The 24552-nt window shown below is 35.8% G+C and overlaps 1 protein-coding gene across 3 annotated transcripts in view; it reads left to right on the forward strand.

The window, feature by feature from the left end:
• The window catches only part of LOC101892773 (GATA zinc finger domain-containing protein 10), a 56244-nt gene extending 32032 nt beyond the window's left edge, over positions 1-24212 (forward strand). Inside the window, exons 2-6 of one of the 3 annotated variants that reach the window (XM_005176942.4) lie at positions 1229-3485; positions 14144-14344; positions 14429-14998; positions 20548-20601; positions 23083-24212. In XM_005176942.4, coding sequence (XP_005176999.2) covers positions 1259-3485; positions 14144-14344; positions 14429-14998; positions 20548-20601; positions 23083-23111 — 3081 coding nt within the window. In that variant the 5' untranslated portion in view covers positions 1229-1258 and the 3' untranslated portion in view covers positions 23112-24212. Of the gene's footprint in view, positions 1-1228; positions 3486-14143; positions 14345-14428; positions 15775-20547; positions 20602-23082 lie in introns of those variants that run through there. The other 2 variants (XM_011298042.3, XM_011298040.3) reach the window with 2 other exon arrangements.
• The last annotated feature ends 340 nt before the right edge of the window (positions 24213-24552 follow it).

Genomic DNA, 24552 nt, shown 5'->3' on the forward strand with positions numbered 1-24552 from the left:
TATGGCGGCCCACACCATCACTATGACCGAAGGTGTAAATTTTCTGCTGACCTCTTTGGAAAGTAAACACGATCATTTTGTTTGTTTACAAACTGCTGGACAACGAATGTTTTCTCATCGGAGAAAACCAAGTTCGACAGTTCACCACTTTCGGCCAAGCGAAGCAAGTCTATTTTCTTTCTGTTGCGGTGTAAGTTCTTGCACTATTTGGAATTTGCTGATGTTGGTGTTTTCTTCCGTCCACTTCCTTGACGTCGGGCTAAGCTACCAGTGTCACGGTAACTAGCGATGGCACGAGACACAAAAGATTTATTCACATTTAAATGCTGGAGTGCTCTAACGATAGCCACTTGTGGTTTCCCTGCCAAATATAAAGAAATCACACTATTACGCTTGAATTCCATCACAATAACTTTTTTTCTGGGAAATTCTCACCAATATGCTTTTGTACGCTTGTAAACAATATAATGAGTTGTCACTGAAATAATTTTAACAGCTGTCGGACGAGTGGCTTAGAAATGACAGCAGTCTGAAGTTGGTTGCAGTTTTTTCATCTAACCCTGTAGGTTAAAATATGTTGTTTTTTTAAGAATTGTATCTTAGAATGTTTTCAATCCTGATAAAGTTTCTTTCTTTTTAATAATATGATATAAGAAGCGCCATCTTTATGTTAGTTTTATTATTGTTCTTAGAATTTTATTTGTGCATAGTTTTAGAGACTTTTCTGACACCGAAGGTGGTACTTTAAAAATTTGATATTTTAACTATCCAGAAATCAAAGTTCTGCAACGAAATCATAATTTTTGTTAGATAAAACGAGTGACATCTATAATTTAAATTATTTTGTACTTTATGGTGGTAGATTTCAGTTTAATTCTTGTCTCTCACCTTAGCACTTCTCTGATACTTCCTGTGAAAAATACTTAATGCTTGGAACCTTTCAAATCTTGTGAGAAAATGGATTGAACAGATGTGAACAAGTTTACTTATACCATTCATTAATTTCACTTATAGCAAATTCTAGAAAACCTGCTCTACAGTTAAATGAGGCATATATATGTAAAAAATATTATTTTACAATTCATTTTGTAATTGTTTTTTTCTTCTTATTTTTATGACAAATTTAAAAAATAAATTTTTATTTAAATATTGGATATTTTATGTTATTTTCTTTACTTTTCCCCATTCCCTTTACTAATCAATCACATTTTCTTTCTCGTCATTTTAGGTTTGTGATTTTGTTAAATGATGGCCAAAAATGGCGGCTAAACCACCAAAGCCGCCAGGGAATTTTCTAAAAAATCCAAACAACAATAACTCTATCAATCACAACAATAACAACGACAACAACTGTAACAACACCAATAATAATACGTGTGAAACCAATAGCAGCCGCAACAACAACAACAACCACGCCAACAGCAACGGAGACGATTCATTAGCAGCAGCCATTGCAAATACCTGTAATGCCCACTCTCCCACAACTGGCAAGAAATCCACGTGCAATTGTACAAATATAACTATAATGCACTTGTTTCATGAGATGAAACAAGAATTTCCAACGATACCCGATAATATTGTGACCCAGTGTGTCAACGAGAATTGCCATCAGCGTGAGCAGTGCATTCGAATGTTGAGAAATGAATTGGAGCTGAATCCAATACCAGTTCAAAGTTATCCTGCCAAAGTTCTACATCCGCCAAATACAAATTCAAATAACGGCAATCTGCAATACAATAACGTCGGCACTGCATCAACAACTACAACACCAACACCGACAGCAGCACCAACACCAACAACGGTCAATGTCAAACCTCCGCTGCAGCAAAAGCCCATTGTGCAACAAAAGCCACCATTGAAGCCACCACTGAAACCCATTAGACCAGCACCACTACAACCACCTCCCAATAAGCCAAATTCACCACTGCTGCAGAGAAACGTTTCCCTGCCAGTTGATAACAGTAATTATCCAGCTCGGCGTCATCCACTCAACAAACAGATAACCATATCTGGCGTAGAATACTTGGAAACGGCGACGACAGGTGGTGTTGCTGCTACGGCATTGGATGGTGACGACGCTATCAACGAAATGAAATTAAATGATATGCCAACAACAAAAACCCCAGTCATACAAAAACGAGAGCAAGAGCACCAGACCTCCGTCAGTTCACCACACAAAGAGTTGAACAACAACAGCAACAACAATGGCAATAATGGATGCATAGAGAGCAACAGTTGTATTGGTGAGACGACGCCAGCTGCTGGTGCTGCTGTTAATACACCTCAACCCAGAGCCAGACCCACAACGCTCAATTTGAATAGTCAACAGCAGCAGCAACAACAACAACGCCAGCGTTTAAATGTGCAATTGCAAGAGCATTCTTTACAACAACGTCATAAGCAGCAACAGCAGCAGCCAACGACAGCCACAACAACAAAACCCGTGCGTAAAGCCCCTCTGCCTCCCATAGCCCCCAAACCTAACTCACTAACGTCTACACAACCTCAGCACCATCATGCAAACCCCCCGTTCAATTCAGGCAACAACAACAATAACAACACAACAACGGCTGGTGATTCTCTCTCCACTCACACAGCGAGTAGTAGTCCCCTATCGGAATCAGAGATTTCCGTTAATGTCTCAATATCAACGCCCCCTTCTCCCACATCATCGACATCATCGTCGTCTAAAACTCACCACCAACACAACAGTTCACCACAAAACAAATCGCCAATACGCCACCGTTCAGTCATAACATTACAACCCGAGCCACCGTATACGCGTGATTTTTTCCAACAGACGACAACTTTTGCCACTACACCCGGCGGTACAACAGCTCCGCTAACTCCAACCACCACAACAGCGTTCAACTCGTCGTCGTCAGTGGTGTCATCACCCACAAATTCGGGTAACTCGCAAAAAAGTTATACTTCGGTTAATCTCACGCTGAGGCCACCCACCACGGTCCTGAATTCTGCACTGCAACCATCGGCCATTGATATAACGGCCGGACCTGGTTTCTCAGGGGCCAGCGGTGGTGGCAAACATCTATCGTATTCGAGTACATCGTACGATGCCCGCTTGGGTTATCAGCAAAATTTCCACATAACCGTAACGGATGAAGGTGGCGTATTCAGTGCCAGTCGCCGGCGTCCACAGCGTATTGCGGGCCAACAACAACAAGTAAATATCTGTGAAAATCAATACGATGGTAATTCGGATGGTGATGATAAATGTAATCATGTAAATTCTTTATATGCCGAACAGCAACAACAAATACAACAGCTGCAGTCGAAACAGTATTCAAAACAACTGCAACAACAGCATCAACAACAATTTCACAATAACAACAGCAAAGCTCTCATTGAGCTACAACAGCCGCAGCAGCAGCATCGAAATAATCCAAATAATTTGAAATCACCACAGGGCATTGGTAGCGGTGATTTTGGCAGTATGTGTCTGGCGCCACAACAAGCTGAGGATGGTAAGTTGGATATGGTGTCGAGGAAAATTTGAGGACCATTGTTATATGGAATAGGGTGATACAAATTTCAGTGGCTAGCTTCTAATCGGACAAATTTAAAAATTAAGAAAATGTTAATGAATTGGAGTTTCTTTTAAGAGAAAAGACTTGCAAATACCCAAGGGTTTTAAGTGAATTACAATTTAAGTCAAAATTTCTGCTAGAATCGGGCAATAGTCAATATTTTGAATTAGCTTGATTTAGAAAAATCAGCCTAACAATCTGGGGCTTCTGCAAAAATGCTGACAAAATTCGTTTGTGTGGAAATAACAGTCATTTCACTGTTCTCTCGATTTGCCATCCCCCTTATTAATGGATGTTTGGCTAACAGTAACAGATTCAGGGTTGACTCAGCTGTCTCCTCTGATTTGGATGAAATATACACAGTAATTCCAACTACATATTTTAATCGGCCCGTCTTTGTATAGGAGTCTTTTGAATTTCTTTGGTACAGTTTGTTTTGTCTAAGGATACAGATACCTTTGGTTTATTGTGTTCATCCTAGGAAAGAAAAAAGTTGTTGGGGTTGGAGGAGATATGGAAGCGGAAAGGTGAAGAAAATATTGATAGAGAGAAGTACAGTTAGCATGGTTGTCTGCCTAGCCAGGGAATGCCTTTGCCAAAGGTGTAAATTATGATGGGCTCCATGTCTGAGAAGAGCGTTAGAGATTCTATCTTCCACCTTCCGAATGGCCTATGTATCTTGTTTGATAAAATGAGACTTCTGCAAAGAAGATGTTCAATCGTATCAATCTTTTCTTCATCTTTACATAGTCTGGAATACTATTGTCCCATCTTGACTTCAAATACCTGATACTGCAGTGATCGGTTAGTATGCCTACAACGATTCCACTAAGTGATATAAGGGAGCTTGTTCTTCTCCTCCAAATGACCGGCATTATCGCCCTAGATACTCTGCAACCTGTTTCCAAGTGCCATCTTCTTTGATAAAAGATTTTTTCAAGCATTTTCATAAATCGGTAGATCAATCGACTGTGATCCGCCTCGAGCTAATTCTTCAGCCACTTCATTCACTACTATATTGTCGTGGAACGCAACAGAGCCTAATGAGTCCACTTGTTTCAAGGAGTGTTTTTTTTTTTTTTCATTCAAGAGTGGCTCTCTTGCACTTGACTTGATAGCTTAGATCTCCTTGTTAATCCTTATCTGTTTTCTTTCTATTAAAATGACTTAGTAATTGTTGTTTTCTGAGGCTTTATGAAAAAAGTTTAAGGTCTCATCTTGATATTTTTTGTAAAATGAGGCCTCGAGGTTTCTTGGGCTTCGACTGATGACTTCTTGACCAACAATAGAGGAGTTTTGGTTTAAACTAATTCTTTTCACAGCTTCGGTTGAGTGAACCTGTGTCAGAATTCTGTTAGATCGTCTTGTTGCTATCGGAATAAAGACGGCATGGTAAAAAAATGGACAATTTTGCAAATGTTACTTTCTCTCGGGAGAGAGCTGTAAGAAAATTGATTCAGGGAATTTCGCTCCAGTCTTCTGTCTCTATTTGTTTATTGATACACGTTTTCATTCGATAAAAGTTCGGTAGCAATATATAGAACATCGGCAAGCCCTCGTGAATTGGATGGACCTGAGGATAATAGGAATACTGTTAGATAAATATTTTTCCTCGGATTTTAGTTTCTCCACATTCAGAAAGTCTTGTGTACTAAATTAAATTATCTGTGGCAATACTCAGTTGCTTGAGATGTAGAATAGTCGTTACGTTTCTCTTTAGTCTTATAGTTCATCTGCAGCAGGAAAATGTTATTTAAATAACGTTGAGAACTACCCGAGTCTATTGATTTTTTCATGTTTTATAGCACAGCATAACTTTCATAACACCTGAACCGACACATGACGTCAAGCGGCAATTTGTATTTTCAATCAGTCAGTAGGTTAAATAAATTCCATAGTCCACATGCCGAGCAACATAAGAAAACAAAACGTTTGAATATTAAGTGATCTAAGACAAAGGTCAGACAATACAAATGAGATTGTCTGGATCAGTGAACGATCAAATAATAGTTTTATAATGGATTTTGTATTTCTGGTCTAGAAAAGTAAACACCAAGCTTTTTACAGATTAAAGATCCGATTACGCATTAATTCTATATAAAGTGATTTTTTCATATTTTATAGCATACTTTAAGGAGCTTCCAATTTTTTTTTTCAAACTTAAAAAATAACTTTATATTATATAAATATATATTTCTTTAAAAGTACAAGGTTAGATAAAAAACTGCAACAAAGTCAAACGCCATAATTTTTATTTTATTTTTTTTTTTTTAAATTTTTTTGAATTAAAGCAAAAAATGTCGGATGTATCATCAAGTTTTAGAATAAGTTTAGATTTGTTCAAATATCACCTTTGGCCAATGAAACACGCCGTCCGAATGTTGCTCTGCGGTATTTTGGCCCACGCGGCGAAGCGATGTTATGGCGGCCCACACCATCACCATGGCCGGCGCTTGAGTTCCGGTGGCCAACCGAAGGTGCACATTTTTGGCTGACCTCTTTGGCAAGTAAACACGATCATATCATTTGTTTACAAACTGCTGGACAACGAATGTTTTCTCATCGGAGAATACCAAATTCGGCAGTTCACAACATTCGGCCAAGCGAAGCAACTCTTTAGCTTTTTTTGAGTCTAATTTTCCTTCTGTTGTCCTTGCACTTTTTGGAATTTCAATTATTATCCCGAGCTCATTTTTCAATAGTTGCGATATGTTCAGCTCCTGAGCCATTTTTCGGCCACTGCGACGCGGGTTTCGATCGAGTCGCTTCTTTACTTTTCGAACAATTTCTGCTGTTGTTGCTGTTTTCTTCCGTCCAATTCCTTGATGTCGGGCTACGTTACCAACATCACGGTAACGAGCGATGCTACGAGACTCAAAAGATTTATTCACATTTAAATGCTGGAGTGCTCTAACGATAGCCACTTGTGGTTTTCCAGCCAAATATAAAGAAAGCACACTATCACACTTGAATAACTTTTTTTCTGGAAAAATCTCACCAAAATACTTTTGTACGCTTGTAAACAATATAATGAGCTGTAACTGGAATAATTTTAACAGTTGTCGGAGTGGCGTAGAAATGATAGCAGTCTGAAGTTGATTGCAGTTTTTCATCTCACCCTGTATATTAATATTGTTGCAGATAATTTGAGAAAAGTTCATTTCACATATGACTCCAAAATCATGTGGAATTTATTTTTAATAGTTTATTTAGATTAGCGTGTTCTAGACTACTTCTCTTAGAGATGTGAAGCATACTTTTAGGTATCATAAATGTTTGCAAAGTATTTAGTGACAACATTTACAGGTTTTAACTATTTTTTTAATGATATCCCCATGATATCACATTTCTGGTCCTTCATAATCCCCATCTCCGTAGGAGTTTTCTTTTAAATTCATTCCCCACTACCATGGGCTGGGACTCAATGCGTGTTGGAATATCTGCATATTATAATAAAGGTTTCATATCAAGTAGCTCGTCCACCGACGGGGAAAAGAGAAAAAAAGTTTATTATAGTCAGTGCTAACGCCCTTATTTTGAAAGGGTCCCTTTTTATGTTTTCGTGCAAATTATGTTTAGGTATGTATATTTATATATGTACATTGATTTTCAATGTCGGTAATGTCAAATTACTTATTACATATTTAAAAAGCTCTTCAAGGAACGTCCGATAAGAAACAATAAAAAAGATAAGAATAAGTGTTTTTCAACTTACAAGACAGAACCCAATCATTAAGCAAAATCACTTCCAGGAAAATAAACTGATAAAAAGAATAGCACGTGATAACGTTAAAACAAAGATAAACATTCAAATCAATAACATTTATTTATAAATATAAAATAACATTACCAAAAGTTATTTTATACCTTCAAAGTATATATATTCTTGATCAGCATAAAATTCAATGTTGATTTAGCGATGTTCGCCCGTCTATCGGAATTGTTTCAAATTGGGTGTTTGAAGTTCGAAATGGATACTACAGCCTAAGACAGAAAATTATCTGTGCAGGTCCACGTCTTCGTATAGCCCCAATATAACGGTTCCTCTCTATATTCGGTACTTTGTTGATTTTAGCGACATTATTCACCGGAATTCTTTCAAATTTGATATTTGATGTTCGTAATGGATACTACAGCCTATAACAGGAGATTGTCTGTGCAGGTCCACGTCTTCGCATAGCCCCGTATAGCGGTACCTTCCGAAATTCGGTATTTTAGCTACATTATTCATCGATTTTTTGAAGTTTCGCATTTGAATATTGTATTGGCTTATGAAAAAAGTTACCTATGAAGGTCCATGCCGTCGGCTAGACCCTAATATAAAAACTACATTCGGCATTTTTAAGATTTTAACAGAATTTTTAACGGGTTTTATTGTTTTTGAGAATTGCCAAATAAGTTCCAAATTGTGGAGGGTATTCAAAGTTTGACCCGGCCGAACTAACCGCTTTTATACTTGTTTTAATTTCAATTAATCGCTTTATAAAAAAAACACAGAGATGTCGATAGCACAGTAGGTTCCCGAATGACCAATGTTGCAACATTTGAACATCTTTCATTTAATTATATTAATGACATTTGGAATTCCCATTCCAAATGGCACAATGCTATTTTTTATTCTCTCACACTTATATTGTTAACATAAAAGTTTTGGAATTTCCATACCACAAACCGGTTTACGAATGGACTTCAAGACGCATAACCACAAGTGAATCCGTTAAATATAGGCTTTTCCATTCCATTCAAATTTAACTGACCACCACAAAAAGGTTTATTTCAATTTCTCTTTTTTGTTTGTTTGTTTTTTTTTTTTGGTTCTGCTTTATTAGAATGAGACGTAAAATATGATGGAATTTTGCCTTTTTTTTTTAAACTGTTATTACTCTTATCTATTCAATTGAAGGAAAAAATATAAAATATACAATGCTCTTCTGTCTTATCAATGACAGACAAGCGAGACACATAAAAAACAAAATAAAATTCTTTTTTTGTCGTCTGGCGCGTTTGTTTCTAGTTTTGCAAATTTCCTCCGAAGCTTTGTAAACAGTACATTTTTTTGACCTATTTTAGCTTGTTCATAATTTGGGTCAACTTGAATGGTCAAAAAGGCAAAATGGAGGTCTTTCTCATTGTCTGATGAGAAGACTTGATTGGTTGGTTTGGTAAAAGAATGCGCAGCTACATGAATTCGGCAATTGCTTCACTCGGAGACCTTTGGTCCATTGTGCTCATCCTAGGAAGAAATGCCTTTACCTTTGGCAAAATTATAAATGATTGTGAAATCTATGTCTGAGAAGAACATAAGAGTTTCTGTCTCCCACCTGTCAAATAGCTTAAGTCTTGTTGAAAAACATAGGACATGTGCAAAATAGATGATCAATCGTATCTTCCGCTTCTTAATCTTGCCATAGTCTGTAATAGTAAGGAGCACTGTTGTCCTGTCTTGTGCTTAGGTATCGGATGCTGCAGTAACCAGTCAAAGTATGCCCATGACGATTCTTAGATCAGACCTATTAATTGATAGTAGAGATCTTGTTCTTCTCCTCGAGATTACTGGCCAGATGGCCTTACATACTATGCAACACAGAGTGAGATAGAAAAAATTGCAACAAAGTTAAACGCCATAATTTTTACATTTTCTTAATTTTATTGAATGAAGAAAAATATGTCGGAAAATAGCATCAAATTTTAGAATAAGTTTAGATTTGTTCGAATTGGTCACCTTTGGCACGAATTATGGCCTTCAAACGCCCACTTAAACCTTCACACGCTGCCCGAATGTTGTTCTGCGGTATTTTTGGCCTCTTCCCTGTGAAGCGCTTGCTTGAGGTGATCGACACTTTGGTATTTTTTAGTGGCAACATTGCTTTCTAAAATACTCCAGAAACAATAGTCAACGGATTGGTATCCGGAGATTTTGGTGGCCATTGTGCGCTAGAAATGAAGCGAGGAACCTCATTTTGTATCCATTCTTGGGTGGCGCGTGCTGTGTGCGATGGTGCTGAGTTCTGTTTGAATGTCCCTCCAGAATATTTTCGCGATAATATTCGGCGTTTATTCTGATGCCACGGTCGATTAATACGAGCGGAGAGCGACTATCGGCTGTTATGGGGGCCAACACCATCACCATGGCGGGCGCTTGAGTTCTGGTGGCCAACCGAAGTTGCACATTTTTAGCTGACCTCTTTGGCAAGAAAAACCCGTTCTTTACAAACTGCTGGACAACGAATGTTTTCTCATTAGAGAAAACCAAATTCGGTAGTTTACCACTTTCGGCCAAGCGAAGCAAATCTCTAGCTCTTTTGAGTCAATTTTCTTTCTGTTGCGGTGTAAGTACTTGCACTTTTTGGAATTTCAATGGCAATTGCAATGTGTTCAGCTAACGAGCCATTTTTCGGCCACTGCAACGCCGGTTTCAATCAAGTCGCTTCTTTACTTTTCGAACCATTTCTGCTGATGTTGCTGTTTTCTTCCTTCCACTTCCTTGACGTCGGGCTATGCTACCAGTATCACGGTAACGAGCGATGGTACGAGACACAAAATATTTATTCACATTGAAATACTGGGGGTCTCTAACGATAGCCAATTGTGTTTTCAGCCGAATATAAAGAAATCACACTATCACGCTTGAATTCCATGACGAATAACTTTTTTTCTGGAAAATTCTCACCAAAATGCTTTTATACGCTTGTAAATAATATAATGAGCAGTCATTGGAATAATTTTAAGAGCTGTCGGACGAGTGGCTTAGAAATGACAGCACTCTAAAGTTGGTTGCAGTTTTTTCATCTCACACTGTATTTAGCATTTCTTTATGAATAGACAAAGAATCCAGTGCCCAGCCAGACAACTGTGCAAGTGCTTTTTGCATTAGGTCGGAAATAGTTGAAGGAAATATACCATTTATCAGCATCACTACGTCGTCCTACATGCAATATAGTTTTTTGGGTTGGCAGTGAAATGAAAAGTTGATGAGAAATCTAGCACCCCAATTTCTACTTTGCAAGACTTTTATAGGCAGAGACGAATTTCAAAATCAATCAAACAAAATACAAAAAGTAACTGAACAGTTTATCTTTATTGGGTGGCGGGCGAACATCATTTAGATCCATATACTTTCTCAACTTCGGCAAATATTTGAGTATTACATCAAGTTTTTATAGTTGCAAATTAACTATGGTATTCAAAAAAACAACGAGATTAAGCCTGACTATTTTGCAACAATAAACGTACACTGTTCAAGTATTTCTAAATAATTTCTTTTGAACGTTTTTCCCCTGCACGTACTACATATGTGAAAAATCAAATCGATTTGCAGAAACCCCAAACACATTTTCTAAATTTAGCTGGGAATGATCTATTTACGAAAAATTAAAACTGTCACCAACATAAAAATATCCAACAAGAAAAACATTTCATAATTATTTTTAACTTTATTTTCTGAGAAGAAAACAATTTTTAAATATAAAAAACAAACACACATAAAAAATTAATCTATTGCCAAGGAGGTGGTAAAATACAAGCACACACCCACAAACATCAGAGGAGTGCAAGGGAGGGGGGAGGTAATGATGTCGAAGGCAGAAGAAAATGGATGATTTGTTTATATTGGTTTGAAAGATAAAATGGATTATAACTCGTGATCTTAGAGAATTTTTCTCAAATAGCAGGGGATGGAAATCTCAATAACCCCTCCCCTCCCTCCTCTATGTCCCCACACCGACACACACACGCTTCGTATTTCATAAATTTGAAATATGCAACAGCACAGCGAAAGCAAAAATAAATGACATGCAGAGAGAGATACAAAAACACAAAAGTATAGATGGATGTGTGTGTGTGTGCGCTTGCCCTGAACTTGAAAGTGAAATGAAAATCCACCAACGGGAAAATTATATGTTTTTTTCATTTTGACGTCAAATATTGTCACGTTATGAATTCATCAAAAAGAACGAACGCAGCGTACAAACAACAAACAAATGAAAATGAAAAATAGACACACACAGATATGCCACTTAATCCCAACTTCAAAAGAATCTCTCTAATCCCCCACCGACAAGTAATTAAATTTTAATTGCAGCCATTAAAATCAATGCACTAATGCCTTAAACTAGATATTATTGTCTCATCGTTTCTCTTCTTTTGTTACTGAGCGAATGGACATTTAATTCAAGCATTTGACAGGGCAATGGTCCATGGGAAATTATGTATAAAATACTATATATACGTATTTTTTTAATTTAAAAAAATATATTTTTGACGTTTAGCGGAGGTGGAAGAAAGAAAGAAGCGGCTTTCAGTAAAAATTCCATACATTGATTTCATCAGGAATATTTAGTTAATTTATTCTTCGGAATCCAAGAATTATTGATGTTTTTTGCTTTCTTATAGAGAAAGATGGGTGATCCACACCTTTCAATCCTCCAAGTTTCCTGGTCCTGATGGCATTAGACCTGCGTTGTTGCAAAATGCATTTGAGACGGGGTGGGCTATCTTCCTGGAGATTTTTAAAGCCTATCTTAAGTTAAGGCATCTAAAGAAAAAAGGCAACTGTGACCTATATTCCCAAAGCCGGGAAACTTAGTTGCGCCTTACCTAGCGTCCTTAGACCAATTAGCTCTCTTTCTTTCTAATGCAGATGTTGAATCAGAAATACGTTCAAATTTAAATATAAATTGACATAGACATACATAGGTTCGGTCAGTTGAGACAGCCCTACACGAAGTTGTCGGATACATTGAGGAAAACATGGAAAACTCCAACTTTACTTTGACAGCTTTCCTCTATATAGATGTGGCTTTAAAACGTGTGTGTGTCGATTTATAATGATATCCAAGCCTCTGGTATGTCCTCTTTCCTGATTAAATGTAGTATGCTAAAAAGCTGAATTATCAATTACATTTTGGGAGAGGGATGCAGGGACGGGTTCTTTAACCCTGCTTTTATATCCGACCAGCTTCGAATAATGCCAATCGCATATTCTGATTAGGTGTTGTTAATAAGCGGTAGATTTCTTGTAACTATTACTAACCTAATGCAAAGGGCACTAGTACAGTAGTCTTGTTGGGCCCTCAACTCATTCAATACTATTCTTGCAGTCCTATACTGGATGTATGTCACAGTGGTCTTACCTGTTCTGACATTGCGTGCCTTATATGTTTTCATGCGATTACATCAAGGGCACTAAGTCCAAATTAAACACAGTGCAGACATACGTATCCTTACAGCAATTGCCAATTTGTCTCGATGTGCTTTTTAACTTCCCGGTACGGGATATTTTGGCTGAATTAAAAGCAGTAAGGAATGCGCTGAGACTGCGGTAGGCTCTTTACGTTTTGATCATGCACAAATCCTGGATATACCAATTAGTCGGAATATATTAGGTCAACGTAAAAGGATTCGATATAACATGTCTACCTTTTTCGACTTCAATTACATTAATCTTAGTATACCTGATAGGGATGACTGGGCTGGAGGCGAACCTCTGGTCAGTTTGGCCATCTATACAGTCCTTGAACTCGTTTAGTTTTCTTGGGTTCCAGGACATAACAATTTAGTAGGGAATGAAGTGGCTGATAAATTAGCTCGAGGCGGATCCCAGTTGATTGATCTACCGATCGATGAGACTGTTTCTAAAAATCCTGATAGAAGAAGCTGGAAGAAGTTGGCACTCTAGGGCCATCTGGCTGGCAATCTTAAGAAGAAGAAGAACCTGCTTCCTTCTATCACTTAGTAGTTCTTATCTAAGAATCGTGGTAGGGCATACTGATTGGTCACTGTAGTATCAAATATCTGACATCAAGATGGGACAACAAGGTTCCTGACTGCTGTGAAATATGTGAAGATGAAGGAGAGGTTGAGACGTTTGAACATCTACTTTGCATATGTCCCAACAAGAGACATAGGTTATATGGCAGGTGGGAGATAGAAACTCCAGCGTTCTTCTTAGACATAGATCCCATCATCATCTATAAGTTTGCCAAAGGCAGGTTTGATACCCAAACTGGCGGAGGTCTCATAGCGACTCCACTATCCAGATTCCATTCATATTTTGCTTGAATGCTTTAATGTGATCGTAACCACCAGCTTCTCCCTTTGTAGCTCTGGCAGGAGTTTGGTTCGTTCTTTGTGTTAACATTCAAAATATGTGATTCCATGTCCTTTATTAAATATCTTCTCCCTAATTTCATAATCTATGCATGGCATTAATTATTTGAAACATCACGTTTAGGACTCACTCTTCCTTCGGCAAGAATTGAAGCATACAAGATATGAGGCTATTCTCTCTTCCCTGCCCCACAAAATTTGTTTTTTTTTTTCTTAATCAAAAAATTATTTTTGGACCTCCCTAATATATCAATATCCTACACTTTGCAAAGTTAAATCATTTCCATTAACGAAAAGTTTCTCATTGTTTTGACGAATTACTGAAGTCTAGTTTTATCGAATTCTCCCACTGACCCAACCTATTTCTGCATCTTCTGAAGCTTAATCTATGCCCATTTTTTCTCAATGGTCCTCATGACTTTAAGATTACAATCATTTGATTTCTTATTAAACCCCACTTCCCTTCTCTTCTTTTCCGGAAAAAATAGAAATTGTTGCCGAGGTCTTGGAACGGCAAAAGAAACGACGTGATAAACTGGCAGCGGCACTGCGTGAAAACAAGAAACGTCTGGGCCAGGTGGAACAAGAAGTCAATTTAATAACAGGTACCATACCAGATGGTTTAGCTGAAAGACTGGATACAGAAATACAGAGATTAAGGTCTGAATGTCAAGCAATGCTGAGGAGTAGTAAGTAGCACAACAAACAAAAATACCCCTTCTTTTTGGCTCTATCGACCATTATTTATCTAAATCTCCTCCCCACCTTTCTAGGCAATCCAATGGCCAATCAACATAGGCCTCCACCACAACAGCAACAGCAACAAACACCACAACCATTCCCAAGACAACGATGTGTCAGACCACCAGCGCGACCGCCACCACCACGTCAAACCAGCCTAGACATAATACAACATCATTCAACAACAACACCCACAACACCTCACACACCTGCCTCTTTGCCAAATTTCAACAATTCGACTCTATCGTCGTCGACGACTTCCCTACTGGGGCCAAGTTTTACGCATCAACAATATCAACATTCGCATTCACTATCTCCATCAATATATTCACAACAACAACTGCAACAGCAGCAGCAACAACAATCGCCGTTATCTTATCAACCACCACCAACAGCATCGCACCATTCAGATTTCATTCCGTCATCGTCATCATCGTCGGGTACCTACAACGGCCTGATTGATTCGGATACCGATAATGGTGACTATGATGACGACGACGATGAGGAGCAAATTGAGCACTGGGAGTGCAGTATGTGTACATTCCGTAATCATCCGCAATTGAATATTTGTGAATGCTGTGACAACGTGAGAATATTGCCTGGTACGCTACAAAATCTCTCCCGAGCCATGTCCACAAATTCAGCTTGTTCCGAAGCCGGTGCAGCGGCTGTAGCTAATAGATCTGTAACAAATGTCAATGCTTTGCGCAGTGCCAGTGGTACTTCGTTGAATTCCAATGCGAGTGCGAATGCAACAGCTGCTGCAGCTGGTGGTGCATCAAGAAGTGGCAATCTAGAGCATGATACTAATTTGGCTCAACAACAATTACAACATTTTGCTTTGCATACTTAATTAATTGCTAATCTGTGTGCCCTTTACAAAACCATTTGCTGCTCCTTTATTCTAGTTTATCTTTTGCCGTTCCAAGAATATTATTAACTTCAAAAAATAATCTTTATTAATTCTTAATGTTTTAAGCATGAAAACAGCTTTTGTTTCTTTGATTATTTAATGCAGTTTTATTCATTTTTTGTTTAATGTTTTTCTTTTTTTTTAACTCCAAACCATGTTGTAGTTGTTCGTTCTTTTTTATCTAAAACAAAAACTGTATGTATGTACGTATGTCTGTTTTGTAATGTAAGTATCTTTAATCTGTGATAGTAAATCAAAAAAGTCTAAATGTGGGTAAATTATATATATCTACCGCCCAACAAAAAGAGTTGTTGTTATAATAGCAAACCATACTTGCAAGTAGCCAAACAAACAAAGACAATGAAATCTATTTAAAACAATAAAAACTATATATATATATAAATTCGATAATATAAACAATTATACCTAAATAAAACATACTATACATATTCCCTTCACCATGAATGTCAGTTATTGTTATTTCTTTTTTCAACAAATTCCAAATATAAAAAAACAATTTGAAATGCAAAAAGATATTTAAGGTATTTTACATTCAAATCTCCTTCCAAGAAAAATCATAACATATCTAACAACACTTTACATACCTTTTCTCTCTGTTAACTTTGTTGGGAAAGATTCGTTTCCTTTCTAAGAAAATGTGCAAAAGATGAAAAGGTAAGAGGAAAGGTTAGAGTAAGAAGTATATCAGTAGGCAACAATAATAAAAATATTACTTAAGGTCCAGATAAACTAGAATTTAAACCATTTGGGTTAGGTTAGGTTGAAAAGAGGGGCGAAACAATCGCACATGTCCCGGTTGACATATACTTAAGCCAGTATAGGCCTGTAGTGCGCTCTAGACTAAAAAGCTTGTTGAAAGAAGACCGGCAGTTTTCAGTCTATCATATTTGAAATTTAGATGGCTTAACTAAATTTCTCAACTGTTTAACTATTTTTACCATGATCTCATTAAGGTCTTGTATGGAGTCGTTCCCTAAATATTGGGATCTAATATTTGCAAACGCTGGACATTGGCAGAGAAATATTTCGTCATCTTTCCCGCAGGCCCTGCATATGCTGTTATCTGCACTTCTAATTTCATACAGATGTGCTTGTATGCCCATATGTCCCATAAGCATGCTTGTTACCCAGCTAATCTCTTTCTTATATATTAATAAAAGACTCCTTGTTTTTATCTCATTGGAGTCGCCCCAAAGGAAGGTTCATTTCTACCTTTCCTGCAACGAATGTATGCACTGGGTTAAAGACTTTTGCTCAAAATCACCCAGTTTATTCCCAAATCTGTTAAATCTGTTCAATTCTATTGTCACTTAATCTAGTTCATAGTTACCACGCCAACTTCTACTCGTTTATAAAGAATTGTAGCATCTAGAAATTCTGTCTGACTGACTGTTTGACGTGAAACTACTCGCAACTCACACCCTACCTTCTCCCTTGATTCTTTTTCAAACCCCACAGTGAAGATTATAAGACTTTCCAGAAATTGTTGATTTATCTCCCTGTAGTTATAAAAATCGGTACAGTTCGATATATATTATATATTTCGGACACGACGATCTCTTAGCTGAGCCCCACAAGCAACCTAGACATACAACCATTGTGTCTTCTGTGGTCTAAACCCCTGGTAAAAATGGCAACAATATTGACCCTTGTCCGTATGTTCCTCAGTGTGCCATTTCCATAATAATTGATGATTAGTCAAGTACCATAATTTAACGGCCGTAGAGGGACTTAAATCCACAATATTCAAGATTGGCTGTAGCAATTGTTAATCAATCTTCCAAAATTTATATCGACATTCCCTCTTGTGTGCCGCCCCAACAAACGAACCAAATTGTGAGAAAAATCAAATATCTCATCGAAATCGGAGGGAGTATCATATTTAGTTGAAGTTGAAATAATTTTTAAACATTAAACATATAATTTTTAATAACAATACGATTTTCTTCGAACCCCGCACATTTTACGTCCTGTTTCTATTTTTTGCCGATATAAGATGAAAATGAGATATATCGGTCCACTTCCTCTGGTACATCCTCAACGAAGAGTAGCTCATTGAATCCAAAATACTTGCATAGTAATATTTGTATCATATGTCCTCGCACCTTTCCCCCAAAAGATCAACATTTAAATAACACTTATAAAGTGTGAAAATAACCAACGATCTTCCTCAAACTAGATTTTAGTGGATTTTAAGGCCAATTTTGTGGGACCTATGGTCCTGGTTATATTTTCCAACCGTCTGGCTCTAATTTGAGTAATGAGTAGAAAACACCCTCGCAAAAAAGTTTTACTATAGAACGAGAATACGGATCGACCCCCATAGAACCACAGAGTTCTAATTATGGATATTTCGATTTCCTATCCTTATAATACACTCAGCCATATGGCTAGAGAGGGTATATATCATTGGATACGGCCAAAACGTGGCTCATCGAAATAACGTGTTTAGACCCAAGGTATCTTTGGACCAAATCCGTTCGTCCGTCTGTCTGTCTAGCTGGCTGGTGCGCACGATAACAAACTTGATACATCGTATATTATTGTCAAACTTATGGAGATGGGCAATATCGGTCCACTCCTTCTGGCAAATCTACCACAAAATATCAACATTTGCAAAGAAAATAATTAACTGCACAGAAAAAGAAAGGATAATCCGATTTAGCTCCAACTTTGCAAATCCTAATATTTGCATCAGTTCTAGGTCAGGTGCGAAAATTGACAATTTCGGCCCACTCCATTATGTACCTCCCCCACAAAGGGTCAATATTTTAAATAATTATAACTCATATAAAATGTGATGCAAGTATTTGATTGTCAAATTTCACACATCTTAATATTTTTATTAATTTTGAATGTTAATGAAGCTCATAAAACACGAAATTATCACCCGATTCCTTACAGACTCACCGCATCTCAATATTTCTATCAACACAATATCTTTTGTAAAGATGGAATAGATCAGAACATTCCTTCTGGTATCTCCCCCACGAAGGGTCAAAGTTTTGAATAACCAAACCGATAAAATCCGAAATGAGTATACATTCTCTTTAAATTACACATATTACAATATTTTTATTAACCCAAGGTCTGGTGTGAAGATGGAATATAACGATCCACTCCTTCTGGTACCTCCCCCACAAACGATTAAAAATTTGAGTATCCATGAAGCTAAAAAACGAAATTGATCTCTGATTCGGACTTGCTACAACCCCATATATTTCTATCAACACAAGATCTGTCATAAGGATGCACCATTTCTTCTGGTACCTCCTCCACATAGGGTTCAAGATTTTGAAAAACAAAACACTCAAAGAAAGCGAAATAAGCATTCAACTCTCTTCAAACTTCACAACTAAAAATAGTAAAAATAGTTTCACAAGATCTGTTGTGAAGATGATGTATATCTGCCCACTCCTTCTGGTACCTCACCCACGAAGGGATGCAACTTCCGATATTTAAATCCGTCATAACTTGCGAAACAAATCGGAGACTCTTTACATCTTGCTATATGTAAATATTTCTGTTGTTGCAAAATGGTCAGGCCTTTATTGTTGTTTTTATAAAAACAACGTGATTATTAGTGAAGAACGATGGTAAAGTTTACCAGGGGGTAAGGCAGGGAATACCTAGGTTTCAGAAAGAGTCACCAATCCTCATCAGTTCCCTTGTTTTTTGTCTGGGATATTCTCCGCAGAAGTTATTTTAAAAATAACTTCAATGACAAAAAAAAACTTTTTTTTAGCCAAGTGACGAGATTGTAAGCTCAATAGAAGAGGAACCAAAGAATTACATAAAACTAAAATTCTTTTGGAAAACCTTCTAAATCTTACAACCGCACATATAAACATTTTCATCTTTCTTTACTTGTTATTCTTTCGTTTTACATGAACGAAGTAACATAACCATGTAAGTTGGTTTTGTCTGTTACAACAAAAACCTTCTCGTCGACCGTCCATTAATAGTGTTGGCTTGTTTGTTGAGGATACCATAGTGTTTTGTTGTTGTAAAATGGTCAGGCTTAATCCCTTTATTGTTGTTTTTATAAAAACAACGTGTTTTTTAGTGGAGAACGATTTCTCTTCACATAAGATTGTAAATAAATGCTCGAATGTTCTCCAACATTTTTATTTGTATTAGATGAAGTATGAAAATGGAATACTTTTTATTTCCACATTTTTCAAAAATTTGCGTATATCTCATATAAAGTATAGGAAGACGTTGATATAGTTCAAATCTGGCACGATGTAATATTGATATCAGTCTTAGGTCAGATACGAATTGGTCAATATTGGCCAGCGGCTTCGGAACCTCCCCCACAAAGGGTCAACAGTTTGAATAATAACTCAAGGCTGAGGGTATACATCTGTCGCAAAATCGCCTGTTACTATTTTACTTGTTTTTAAAATTAATTGACTAACATTCAGTGAATTTACAGACATAGTTATATGAAGCACCATTCAAAACTTAAGAATTCTAAAATAACCAAGTTCACAATAATTTAAGTTATCACCTGGCTGAGGGTATAAGAAGTTCGGAGTTTATTTAACGGACTTTTCGACATTTTCCAACCAACATTTAGTTTGCATTTCAAGCAAATAAACACGCCATTGCTCCGATCTATACTTAAAAAAATTGAAAATGTTATTTAATATAGAAAATAATGGAAACTTAAGGAAAACAGTTAAACAAACTAAAACCTCAAACAATAAATATTAACAGATAAATTTCGTTAAACGAAAAACAAAAATTCCCGAAAAAAACATCACAAATATTTATATGCTTTGTTATTTAAACGAACGCATATAAATAATTATTGCATCGATGAACAACATATCTTTGGAATATACACACAGACATATGCATATATAAGCCATTTAGTTAATGGGTAAGTATGTTTAAATCATTTTTATACGTATGCTGTTGGTGTTCTTGTTTATTTTTAATAAATTGCTTAACGTCTTTATCCAAAAATAATCAAAGAAATACATACATACGTACGTATTCATTTGTGTGTGTGTGTATTTGTATGCACCAAAGAAACAGCTTGATGAATATTAGATGCCAAAACGTGTACTCCTAATCAAATATTAATTGCATGGCCCACAAGAAGAAATAAATTTTCCAGCATCCGCTGTCATAAATATTTTTTACAAAATAAAAAAAGATGACCCGATTTTAATATATATTTTATTGTATTTTTTTTTTTCATTTAAGAACCAGTACTTAGTAGAGAGGATATACATATAACCTTGTCACCAGGGGAGAACAGTAAGTATTTACACAAACTTTTTTTGGCTTTTTACAATACAGCATTTAAGGTATGCTTCATTATGATGATATGAAAGTAAACACGAAAGAAACAAACCAAAATTAAATTTGGCACAAAGGTTTATATTATATGCAGGCTTATTGGTATTGAAGATGGTCCACGTTTAGGTATAGCCCCCATTTTTTCGGTGTTTTGAAGGTTTCAGGTCCACTAATTGGTATAGCTCCCATACAACGGTACCTCCTGATTTTCGGTATTCACAAGTTTTTGCCACAATTGCCAACTATGATGATAATATGGGTTTCGCTATTTGGGTTATTTTTGTATTTTAATTAAAATGGATTGATATCCTATATTAACATATTCTAGTCTTTCATTATTTCATTTAACTTTAATAAATACGGTGGTGAAGGGAATTAAAATTTTGGCCCGGCAGAACTTCAAGCCATTTTTACTTGTTAATATATATTTATTCCTGTCGTTTATGTATATCTTAGACTTTTAACGTCATCAAGAACCTGTAGTAGAATTTTATAACAAACAATTTTGTGGAATATTTTGACCTGTTATAATCCCATTTTTAACCATGTTTTCAAGAAAGGTCCAAATAGACCCCTTTGTTGACTGGCTTGAGGATTAGAATGATCGATCAAAATAATTCCCGTGTATATGAAATTTAACAGATACTAACGAATCTTAATCCGAACATTTCTAAAAGTGTAGAAGAGGGGGAACTTGCCCTTGCTTGAAACAAAAGATTGTTCGTTTACTCCATAATTTGAACAAAGTTTTGCTGGAAGCGAAATGAGAGAGACATTTTGACATTTGAGCTACTGAGACTTTGCAGATTCTTACTGGGGAAATTTCGCGAAAATTGGAATCCGTAGAAATATTGCAATGTACAAACCTTAAAGTATACTAAAAAAATAAAAAATAGAGTTTTTGATATTCAAAATGTGGACTTTTTGGCAGTGGTCCAATATTTTCCAAATTTGCTTTTGACCTAAAAATTTGAAGAAAATCAGTCATTTTTATTGCGTTCTAGGGGATTTGGTATTATTTAAAAATTTTAATGAGAGGTACGGGAATCAGTGGAACAATATTATACATGGTTTCACCTGACCTAAGCCTTATATAAATGTGAAGATGTGAAAAGTTTGATATACACCCTTGGCCTAATTGTAGATTTATCAGGCATGTCACAAGAATGAATTCGGTACGAAAGTGATTTTATTTTCGTATTTACAGGCATGTCACAAAATCGAATCGAAATGGTTTGAATTTCGCAATTAAAAATCGAACGATTTTGTTTACCTACTTCAGATTTGGTACGACATGGTGAATTACGAATTCAGTGCAAATATGGCAATATTATATATTTAATATGGTAACATAAGGGGAATGAAAGAACGAATGAAGAGGAATCAAAACAAAACACATGATTAGAAAACATTGTAGAAGTGTAACTTGTGAAAAATATTCTGTTAATGAGAGTTTTTTGTTCATTTAATTATTTTTTACGCAATGCCGAAAGTTTCGTTTGTTTCTGTAATTGGAGCCTGTCCTTAAAATATTAATTAATGATTAATTGATTAAACAGCATTCTACAATAAATATTTCACGCATTTTAAGATACTTTTTTGCAAAAAATTCTTTTTTGTGTGTTCTTTTTATTTTGTTTTCTCTCTTTGCTTCAGTTTATTATTCGTAATTCCACATTGTTTGGTTTTGACAGATGAATAATTTTTGTTTGAAGAAAAGAGAGATTTGGCAACACTTCAGTATTTTGAGAGTGTTTTAAGTTCACAAGTTTCCATAAAAATACAAGTTCACTTGAAAAACGAAAAGTGGTTTCAAATCTTTTTTCTTAGAAGATACCGTTACATGGGGCTATACGAAAACATGGACCGAATGTTTGAAAATTGACCTTTCCTGTTAACAGACGACTTTCAGAAAAATTTGCAACAATTGTCACAATTGTTTTGTAACTTGTTATTTGGGATCTGTTATTTTTTGGGACCTGTTATTTAGTTATTTACAGGGGTTGGAACACAGTTCATATGTATTTTAACATTAAGTTTGGCTAAGGACTCAACACTAGCGTAGCATCTGTGCTGTTCCATTGGAACAGCTCTATTGAGCTACAGTGTTTATAGAGTAGATAGAGGGATGCGAGTAAAAGGAACTATTCCCTAAAATACCGGATTTACATGTAGTTCCTGAGATAGACCTCGTTGCCTAGTTTATTTTGGGAAGGAACGAGAAAAATCAATCAGGTCAGTGAAATAGGATTTCCAAAACAAGAAAGAAAATGGCTATTTTACCTTGACTTCTACAACATATGTTCTTAGTCGATCTTCATTAATTCAATATTCAATAACTCTAAGCTTAATGGTCAGCTCAAAGTAATTGAGGTTAAATCAAGCAAATTGTAATTGTTCTGATTTTTTTAAACAATTTTTTCTTTTTTCTAATTTCAGGAATCATACACTCTTGGATTGTCTCATGACCCAATGCAAAAAGATCATAACAACCATGCTGATTTGCTCAGTTCTGGTGTCTGTATGATCTAATTATTTGGTTGTAGTCCTCGGCTATAAAGTGGAGCATTCACATGATTCATTACGTAAAATACGTATGTGGTGTAGATGCGGAATGGGAACTACTACTGTTCTGAACTTTAAATATCTGAAGTTCGTAGCTTCATGACTGACTCTACACAAACCTGACTTTGGACAATGACGCGGGAAGTTTTCAACAACATTGTTTGGTGGTTTACACCGGAACAATTTATTTGCCAAAGGTTTTCAAGGCATTGAAAAAATACTTTCCTAGGAAGTATGTATCCGCGGCCAAGGAATAAATATTAGCTTTGCAAACCCCTTTTTTAATGAAAAAATATTTGTGGAACAAAAAAGCAAGGTTCTTTTTCACACATTTCAAACAGAGATGATGTGCTTGAAGGCTTATTTCTGGAAAACTTCTAGAATTTTTGTATTTTCTAATGTAAAACTTTATATAATTGTATTTGTAAATCATAATTATAAGATTAAATATATATTATTAAATAAATGAGGAAGAGGTTAGTAAATTTGTAAAATAATTGTGAATTAATGAAAACTTTTAAAGCTGCTGGCAGCTTTCAATCTTTTGTGATTTAGGTTATGTTTATTACTCTTATAATTATTATTATTATTGCTCTACAAAATAAGTAACGAAATTAAAACCACAATTTTTAGGCAAAAGACTTTGTATTTTTGAAATAAACTTAACTGTATTTGAAATAAACTTACCTGCTTATTAATAAATTGCGTATGTATACATTTCAAATTCAATTGTAAAGTAACAGAACAATAAATGAAGCCACTTTTTGATACATTTTCGGAACAAAAAATAAAACATTTATATATTTCCATCTACCCCAGAGAAGATTTTATTGAATTGCAGATACATTGTAAATAAGTTTAGCTAGCAACGAAGATAACGAAATTCGAAATAGCCAAATCCAATAAATAAACGTTACCAGAAAGTTCAATACAAATATTATTATTTATTTATTTTTTGCAAAAATATTCAATAAAATCAATATTCAGTTTTAATATCAACAGCATTTGAACGTTTGTTTTTTTATATTATTTTAAAAGGTGAGTCAGAAACATGGAGGTTGAAAGCGTAGTGAAACTGTTTAAAGTCGATCATTGCTAGGAATACAACACGGTAACGTATTGCAAATGCTTACTAATTACCAGACATTAGAATTTTGCGTACTTTTTATTAATTGGAATTTTAAAAAAAATCTGATTGGACCAAAGTTTTGTTTTATTGAATGTATAACCAAACTAGACATAAATATTTTCCAATTTTGTACATACAGGGTGAGATGAAAAAACTGCAACCAACTTCGGACTGCTATCATTTTTAAGCCACTCGTCCGACAGCTTTTAAAATTA

The sequence above is a fragment of the Musca domestica genome, unplaced genomic scaffold (assembly GCF_030504385.1).
Source record: "Musca domestica strain aabys unplaced genomic scaffold, Musca_domestica.polishedcontigs.V.1.1 31, whole genome shotgun sequence".
Lineage (NCBI taxonomy): Eukaryota > Metazoa > Arthropoda > Insecta > Diptera > Muscidae > Musca > Musca domestica.